At 43.6% G+C, this 9,914-nt stretch overlaps 1 protein-coding gene across 1 annotated transcript in view; it reads left to right on the forward strand.

The window, feature by feature from the left end:
* The window catches only part of DNAH6 (dynein axonemal heavy chain 6), a 242,664-nt gene extending 234,326 nt beyond the window's left edge, over window positions 1–8,338 (forward strand). The window contains exons 75-77 of the mRNA XM_042981846.1: window positions 597–748; window positions 3,304–3,526; window positions 8,068–8,338. Coding sequence (XP_042837780.1) covers window positions 597–748; window positions 3,304–3,526; window positions 8,068–8,171 — 479 coding nt within the window. The 3' untranslated portion in view covers window positions 8,172–8,338. The remainder of the gene's footprint in view (window positions 1–596; window positions 749–3,303; window positions 3,527–8,067) is intronic.
* The last annotated feature ends 1,576 nt before the right edge of the window (window positions 8,339–9,914 follow it).

Here is a 9,914-nt window from a genome sequence, read left to right on the forward strand (position 1 = left end):
TAAAGAACATTCCTTCACTCATATGTGGATCCTGAGAAACTTAACAGAAGACCATCGGGGAGGGGAAGGAAAAAAAAAAGAGAGGGAGGGAGCCAAACCATAAGAGACTCTTAAAAACTGAGAATAAACTGAGGGTTGATGAGGGGTGGGTGATGGGCATTGAGGAGGTCACCTGTTGGGATGAGCACTGGGTGTTGTATGGAAACCAATTTGACAATAAATTTCATATTAAAAAAAAAAAAAGAACATTCCTGTCAACCTTCCATCGGCCCTCGACTCCAGCTAGAGGACCCAGGCCTAATCTGCCTTCTGAATCCCTCAAATCTCCGGCACTGGCTTGTCTCTCACTCACTGGCAGAGCAGTGCACTAGAGCCATGACCTTCTTCCCTCTCTTCCCAGCTGTGCCATGGCTCCACCCCTCCCAGCATCACCACAGGCTTCCTGTCTAATGAGCTAATTCAGAATAAGGTGTTAATGGTTGGGACTTCTCGAGGGGGAGGAAGCTCTCAAATGCTAGAGCAGCCTGGTTGAGGCCATGTTTGAGAAGCGGCAATGTCGTTTGGAGGACCCAGCTTTCTGGTTTTCATTTTTATAGGAACTCTTCAAAATCATGCTCGGAAACACAATTTGCCTATAGACGAGCTGAGCTTCAAGTACAACATGATTCCTATCTATCGGGATCAAGCGGCAGTTATAGAAGCTGCCAAGACAGTGCAGTTTGGACAAGAACTGCCCATGGACTTGGAGGTACCGTTCCCTGACTAGTTACAGCAGAGCAGCTCTGTCCCACTCACATTTGATATCTCAGCCAACCTCCCCTGCCCCACTCCCCTACTGCCTCCCACATGCAGCAGCATGAGAGGCAGGACGAGACTCATACCCCTCAGACAAGCTCCCCAGGTCTGCAGTGACTCGATAGGAAGTGCCTAAATTAGTCCAATTTGTAGAGATATTTTTTAAAGCAACACTGTTTATTTCTTTAGATACCTACAGCAACTCTCTCTTTCTTATGGAGAATGATGTTAAATAAGGGCTTTAGCAAGATGTTAAAAACAAGGTTTCAGAATCAGGCAGGGCTGAGTTTAAATTCTGACTTTCCCCTTTGCAGCTGTGTGTGCTAGAATGGTGACTAACATGTCTGCACCTCAGTGTTCTCATCTGTAAAATGTGGCCAATGCCACCAACCTCAGAGCTGTAATGCAGTGTAAATGAACTAGCACATAGTGCTCCCACAATAAATAACTATTATTATAGGCTGAATGTATTTGCTGTTCACTCAATTGCCTCCTAGTGGAATTGATATACTAACTTCATACATTATATAACCATAAATACATGGCATAACTAATAGGAATGCACTAAGGAAGCAGTTTAAACTCTTTCCTTACATAGTTTCCTCCTTCTAGAGCAGAAGTTCTCAAAATGTGGTTCCAATACCAGGAGCATTGGCATCACCTGGGAACTTACTAGAAATGCAAATTCCAAGGACCCATTCCAGATCTACTGAATCAGAAACTCTGGGCTGAGACCCAGAAATCTGTACTGTAACAAGTCCTACATGGGGCTGTTAGCTCACTAAATTTTGAGAACCACTGCTCTAGAATATCAGTGATTCTCAACTTTAACTGCAGGTTAGAATCACCTGTGGAGCTTTTTAAAAATCCCAATACCCAATGGGGCGCCTGGGTGGCTCAGTCAGTTGAGCATCTGACTCTTGATTTGGGCTCAGATCATGATCCCAGGGTCATGGAATTGAGCTCTGCATTGAGCTCCGCACTGAGTTCCCAAGCTGGGCATGGAGACTGCTTGGGATACTCTCACTCTCTCTCCCTCTCTCCCTCCCCCCTCCTCTCTAAAATAAAATTAAAAAAAAAAAATCCCAATGCCCAGACTACATCCCACTTACATCAGAATCACCCCAATATCATTAGGCATCATTATTTTCCAAAGCTCCCCCGGGTGACTCCAGTGCACCACCAGAGATGAGAACCCCTGCCGCCCATCCGAGCCACCCAACTCCGATGTGCTGAGATGCAATGGGGGAGTGCAGCCCTGCCTCACAGCACCCGTCCACACCTTAGAAACATAACTTTACACACAAGCAGGGCCACTGTTAGCCCATTTGCCACCTTTGCACAGCTTAGGAAAAGACACTCCCTCTGGGTAGATGCCCAGATGGCTCCCACACATGGCTTGGCAAGGGGGTAGCAGGATCGTTTCCAGCCTCCACTAAGGCAGACCTGCACAAGTGTGCATAGCAGCCCCCAAAACAGGAAGGCCTGCCCCACCCTTCGTAGCCGAGAGACAAAGTTCAGGACACCAGAAAGTAAAGAGCAGCCAAAAAGAGCTTACTGTCCTTTTATTCACTATAAAAATATACTGCCTGTGTCCATACCGCTTGGCCATCTGCCTGCAGGTGAGCGGCTCCAATTCTCCAAAAGATAATCAGCTCCACAAGTGGCCAAATTCACTGTTTGAGGAAGGACGACACAGAAGCCCACAATTGGCAGAACTTGTATACCAGTGGTGGCCTCCAATCACAGGACACCAAGGGCAAGGTTTTTCTCTGTCTCTCTCTCTCCCCCTTTAATAGAAACAAGAATCTAGCATAATTTCTAAAAACAAAAAGGGAACTTTCCATAGTCTGCAACAGTCCATACTCTGCAGGTATCAAGACAGATATACAATCTATCTTTAGGAGGCACCCAGGTCCTTGAAAGACCTTGCTAAAAAGAACATGATAATCACAGCCCTCCTATCCTATCTGCTTCCCATGCAAAGGAGCAAGTCATAACACCGTATCAGACAGTCTGAAGCCCATAAATGGTATCCCCTATTAAAGATCCTGGTAGAGTGTGGAAAGTTTGAGATTTGGTGTCAAACAGAAGCAAGTTATTTTACCTTTCTGAGTCTTGGTTTTCTCCTCTCTAAAATGTAATAACAGCAGGGCACCTGGATGGCTCAGTTGGTTAAGCATCCGACTTCAGCTCAGGTCATGATCTCATGGTTCGTGAGTTCGCGCCCGACGTTGGGCTCTATGCTGACAGCTCGGAGCCTGGAGCCTGCTTCGGGTTCCTTGTCTCCCTCTCTCTCTGCCCCTCCCCCACTCATGCTCTGTCTCTCAAAAATGAACAAACATTACAGAAATTTTTTTAAATAAAAAATAAAAATAAAATGTAATAACAGCAATCTCTAGAGTGGTTCTTAGCATTAACTGGTGAGGATGTGGGACTCGGGAAATGGCCCACAACAGCTAATCCCCTTCTCCTCTTCTCACCTTTAAACTTCTGGTTATCTTCCAGTTGCCCTCTCCTGAAGATGGTGTTCTTGTTCATGGAATGTTTATGGATGCTTCTCGATGGGACAATACAGAGATGGTGATAGAAGATGCACTGCCAGGACAGATGAATCCAATGCTGCCTGTGGTGCATTTTGAACCTCAACAAAATTACGTGCCAAGCCCAACACTTTACCATTCCCCACTTTATAAAACAGGGGCCCGGGCAGGAACACTCTCAACCACAGGTAAGGATGTGCTAAGATTGGTAAAAAAAAAAAAAAAAAAAGTGATGACAAAATGCAAACTTACCAAGTCCAAACACAAAGCCATAATGTGCGAGGGGAGATCTTAAGCCAATTAGCAAGACTTAAAATGAGGCCACTTATAATATACTAATTTATAGATTTTATGTTTTCCTTCTTTTACCACTAAGTATGGGCTGACATTATAAAACAAATGCTTTCTTTCTATTAACCTAATAAGTAGAAAATAGAGCTTATTGAACAGTGACTTCTAATTTCAAAATGATGGACTAAGTAGACAGGAGTCTCTCACCAAAGTCACTGAGACTCATCATAGAAAACAGATTTAAAAATAAACCCAGGGTGCCTGGTTAAACATCCGACTCTGGCTCAGGTCATGATCTCGTAGTTCATGAGTCCAAGTCCTACATTAGGCTCTATGCTGACAGCTCAGAGCCTGGGGCCTGCTTAGGATTCTGTCTCCCTCTCTCTCTGCCCCTTCCCCACTCATTCTCTCTCTCTTTCTCTCTCTCTCTCAAAAATAAATAAACATTTTTTAAAATGGCATTAAATAAAATAGCATGAAATAAAAATAAACCCAAAACAGAATGCCGTGTTGCAAAAAGGGAAATCTGAGTGGGTCTGAAACTAAGATGCAGCCCTGACAAAAGGAACCAGGTAGAAAGAAAGCCATATCAACAGGTAAGCTGAATGCACACAGCTGAAGAGTGAGCAGAGAATGAGCTGAGGAGTCAGTTTTTTAAAAAAGTGACATTGTGAAAAAAATTAAAAATAAAAAATAAAAAAATAAAGTGACATTGTGAAAGGAGCCAAATTTTCCAATATTTATCTAGTAGGCAATCTGGAAGGAGAAAGAGAATGGAAGAGGGATAATATTTGAAAAAATAATGGCTGATAATTTCCCAGAACTGAACAAACACTTAAGTCCTCAGATCATAAGGTCTCACAAAGTGGCAGGTATGATTTTTTTTAAAGCATACAACAAATAATTAAATTTGAAAAGATATATCAAAGTGATTCTTAACACTATCAGTGATAAAATCCTCAAAGTAAAGATTTAAAATATATTAATACACTGGGACTAAAATTCCCAAGAATGAGACTCAGATTGACATCAGACATCTCTCTCTTTATCTACACAGTGCACATAAAAAGATAATAGACAAACACCTGCAAAGGCTGTGGGAAAATAACTTTGCACCAGAACTGCAAAAGCAATCAAATTATTAAAAGGAAAGGTGTAATAAAGATCTCTTTGGACATACAATGGCTCTAAATTAATCACCACTGGCCCTCTAAAACACACACACACACACACACACACACACACACACACACACTTAAATCTGTAATACTTTGACCATAAAAATGATTTCAATAATAACTTGAAACTAAATTTCCAGATGAGAGAAATATAGGAGAGGGAACAGGGTAGAAAGAATTAAACTTTCTCATTTGAATGGAGAATACAGATACTGATAAATATTTTTCTAATAAAATCTTCAATTAAAGTATATTCTCAAAGAGTAACATACAGAATGGAACTACAATAGACACTTATCATGTCTCGATCTCCCACTCCCATGACAAATCTAAAAACATTTTAGAAGGTATTTTTAAAATTAATGGCATGAACAAGTTTTTATGTGGACATAAGTTTTTATTTATCTCGGATAAATACCTAGGAGTGGAAAGACTAAACATGTGGTATGTACATGTTTAACTTTTTAAGAAACAGCCAAACTGCTTTAAAAGAGGCCATACCATTTAACATTCCTACCTGCAGTGCATAAGGGCTCCAGTTCCTCCACTTCCTACCACTTAGGATGATCAGTCCTTTTTGATTTTAGATGACAGCCGGCTAGCTATCTAGATGATAGAATATGTGGTATCTTCTTGTGTTTTTACTTTGCAGTTCTCTAATGACTAATGACATTAGCCATCTTTTCTGGTACTTATTTATATCTTCTTTGATGAACTGTCTGTTCAAGTCTTTTTCCCATTTTTTAAAAGTCATTTGTCTTATTGCTAGCTAAAATTCCAACAGAAATTATCCTTTTGGCAAGAGGAACCAAGAAAAGGTAGTAATTAAAATGATGTTGTACTGACACAAGACTCAACAGATAGATCAAATGCACTGGAGAGAGAGCCCAGAAACACACTGTGTATATGTGGGAACTCAGCATATAATAGCAGCATCATTTTTTTTATTATGAAATTTATTGTCAAATTGGTTTCCATACAACACCCAGTGCTCATCCCAAAAGGTGCCCTCCTCAATACCCATCACCCACCCACCCACCCTCCCACCCTCCATAAACCCTCAGTTTGTTCTCAGTTTTTAGGAGTCTCTTATGTTTTGGCTCCCTCCCTCTCTAACCTCTTTTTTTTTTTTTCCTTCCCCTCCCCCATGGTCTTCTGGTAAGTTTCTCAGGATCCACATAAGAGTGAAAACATATGGTATCTGTCTTTCTCTGTATGACTTATTTCACTTAGCCTCACACTCTCCAGTTCTATCCACGTTGCTACAAAAGGCCATATTTCATTCTTTCTCATTGCCACGTAGTACTCCATTGTGTATATAAACCACAATTTCTTTATCCATTCATCAGGTGATGGACATTTAGGCTCTTTCCATAATTTATCTATTGTTGAGAGTAGCAGCATCATTTAAAATTGGTGAGAAAGAGACAAATTATTCCACAAATGGTGCTGACAACCAAACTTAGACCCTATCTCATACTACAGAGAAAAGTAAATCACAGGTGGATTCTTTACACTTAATCATCACTAAACTTTCTTTTTCTTTTTTCTTTTTCTTTCTTCCTTTATATTTGAGAGAGACAGAGAACATGTGCACATACGAGACTTGGGGAGAGGGGCACGGGGACAGAGGGGGAGAAAGAGAATCTTAAGCAGGCTCCATGCTCAGCACAGAGCCCAACATGGGACTCAATCCCACAACACTGGGATCATGACCTGAGCTGAAACCAACAGTCAGATGTTCGACCAACTAAGCCACCCAGGCACCCGTCATCACCAAACTTTAAAATTATTACTAACCCTAATGAAATAATAGCTCTACGTAATAATTATCAACATCTGCTAACATGCCAAGAAAGACAATCAGACATAAGGTACTTCCTGATGTAAGTACACACCACCTCTTCAAGTATTCTTGCCCAAAAAACTCAAACCTGAATATGATCATGTCTCTAGATCTAACCACCCCCTTTACATGAATAGAGGAACATATTTATTTTTTAAATATTTTTGTTAACGTTTATTTTATTTTTGAGACAGAGAGAGACAGAGCATGAACGGGGGAAGAGCAGAGAGAGAGGGAGACATAGAATCGGAAGCAGGCTCCAGGCTCTGAGCCATCACCCCAGAGCCTGACGCGGGGCTCCAACTCACGGAATGCGAGATCATGACCTGAGCTGAAGTCGGACGCTTAACCGACTGAGCCACCCAGGCGCCCCAGAGAAACATATTTAAAATCACCACAGGGATGCTGTCAGCAAAGTCCAGACTCTGGGAAACTTTATAGGACAAACAGTCTTGTTATTTCAACAATTACAAGGGGGTGGCAAAAGGAACAGAGGGGTAACCTACCAACTGAAGGAGATTTAAGAGACACATCACTATTGCAAGGCACGGATCTTACTTGAATCCTGAATCAAACTAATGCAATACACATACAGTGTGTGTGTGTGTGTGTGTGTGTGTGTGTGTGTATACACACTCTGTGTGTGTGTGTGTGTGTGTGTGTGTGTGTATACCATTTATATACCATTTATACTAGAAAATGTCACTCAAGTCCCTGCCAAGGCACTGTGGCAGGGCATGGCATACAAAGGTAAGGAAAGGGGAGATATAGGCTTTCTCTGCTGGGGACACCACCACCTTTCCCCAACTTCTACACAGACTGGGTTTGCTGTGAATGCAGTGTCATCTTGAGGGCAGAACCCTCTTCTTCTCACACTCATCCTGGCCCCTCATACAGGCCCACAGTAAAAAAAAGTGCAAAAGTGACCTCTTATTTCAGATGTCCCAGAGCTGAGGACAAAATATCTGCTATTGCACTCGGTCATTTCAGGAGCACTGGTGCCTAACTGCAGGGTAGAACAGAGGATGGATGGATGGATGGATGGATGGACGGATGGACGGATGGACAGACAGATGGACAAATGAATGGATGCCCAACCTACCAACTGCATCCTGAGTCCCACTAAAAGCTCAGGGCTGAATCTATTCCAATGTTCCATCAGTCAGACTGCGGAGAATTTGAAACATACTTTACAAGGTTATACAAAGTCAAAGTTAGGTCCTAAAGGATCATTTGTTCTAACATCTTCATTCTATAGAGCGTAAAACTGAAATACGTAGAGGACTATTTACCCGTTATCTACAGAGGCTGAGTCAGGTCTGAAACCCAGGTGTCTTGACTCTCAGTACACTGCTCTTTGCATCAAGGGGTTATTCTTTAAGTAACAAGCCTTTGTCCTTGTATCCTTTACTAGGTCATTCCACCAACTTTGTGGTAACTGTGCTCTTACCCTCCAAGCGGTCCAAAGATTACTGGATTGCCAAGGGGTCAGCTTTGCTCTGCCAACTAAATGAGTGAGAAGTTGCCACCTCCTGCTAAAAAAGAACCAGGCCAAAAGTCTTTCCTGATGGGGACAAAGGTCCGTGTAACATATGCAAGCAAAACAGCTATACTTCTGGTCTGACTTAAGGATGGTTAGTGTGGCTTTTCTCTTCTAACCTAAAATAAAGTGTCTGAGTGCTTCATTCAGTTGGTAATTCAAGCTCTGATGCGAAAGCAGTGGGTTCAGCACTCACCTCTTAAACCTGCTCCCCCTCCTCCATACGAGAGTCAGGCAGCTTCCCATCAGTAACTTGGGGGGAGGGAGGGGGTGCCTGGGCAGAGTCAGAATTCACCAATTCCTTACCCAGATGGGCTTCCTTCCTCTTCACGCTGACATAAAAGGCCCAGTGTACATTTCAGTCACACGGCCCCAGGTGCTTCCATTTCTAGACGAGATTAAGGCTCAGATCCCAACATATGGGAGGCAGATGAGCAAGTGAGCTGGACAACAAGCTCATGACCCCATGGTGCCAGCTCCCCCACTCTACGGGCCTATCCCACCATCCTTAGAAGAGCTTGCTGTGCTTCACAGAAGTGGAGATTGGCCCTGCCCAAGGACAGAATTTCCACTTCCACTTTAGGATGAACCTGTAGAAAGCATCCAAGTCCCACCCAGGCGCACCAGAGCCCCTGCCACCTCAAAAGCAGAGGTGGTTGGGCCAGTACCGAGATGGAGCAGTCACCTGTGGCAAACCACCTTGTGTCAGCCGTGCCAACAAGGGTCTGTTTATGTCCTCAGCCATAATATGAGTCACAAAACCGGGAACCACCCAGCTAGCATGTGGTCCTCTGGATAAAGACACACCACCCCCTTCCAGAAATTTGGAAGAACTGAATCAGGCCCAGCAATCCCACCTTCCCCTTTTACCTCTGCCTTCATCCCCATAGCTATCAAAGTTAAGAACAGACTCAAGTCGCAGAGTAGCAGCGAACAATTCTTTTACTTAGAGCTCAGAGCAGGAACCGAGACGACTCTTGGCGTTCCAAGCAGGAACAGGTGCTTACTAAGCCACGGGAATGGCTGCAGCCGCAGAAGTCAGAGGCTGACATCCGGCACCACAGCAGCTGTAATTCCAGGTCAGAAAGCTGTAGGAAACTGAGCCAACCTCACAACTGTAACACGCTCGTGAAGCAGGTGACTGGACAGGGAAACGCACGGCCTGGCCACTGCACAAACTTCTGTCTGCTGGAGCCTACCCGTAAACTGCCACCACTACTGAAGAAAAAGGTCTTCTGTTCCCCTTGAACCCTCCAAGTCTCGCATAAGTCTATGCCATTAGGAGAATCTCAGTCATAGCAGCAAGGGAATCTGGGAGAGTTTAGCCCTTCTCCCCCTGCAATACAGAGAGTACAGAATGGAGCAAAGGTGGAGGACATGCATCCTGAGTACCATCGCACCACTCTTTAAGTAGACCCGGAAGACCTTCTGGGCCCTGGACTGAGAATGCACCCCCAAGAAAGTCTAGGAAGGGAAGACCACAGAACTGCAAGCCCAGGCAGTCAAGCTTACCATAAACCAGATTAGAAACAAACACATCTACTTCCAAGTCCTGGGCAGACCCTCTGGGTTTCTGTGAGCTGCTCGAAGGCCCATAAGGAAACCTTGTCACGGGGTGGGTGTGGTGACCGAACAGGAGGTGGGGTGGGAGGTAGGGCCAAAAGTTCCCATTTGAGACTCAACTGAGACAATTCTACTCTTACTCATTTTATAGACTCCCT

The sequence above is a fragment of the Panthera tigris genome, chromosome A3, assembly GCF_018350195.1.
Source record: "Panthera tigris isolate Pti1 chromosome A3, P.tigris_Pti1_mat1.1, whole genome shotgun sequence".
Taxonomy (NCBI): Eukaryota; Metazoa; Chordata; class Mammalia; order Carnivora; family Felidae; genus Panthera; species Panthera tigris.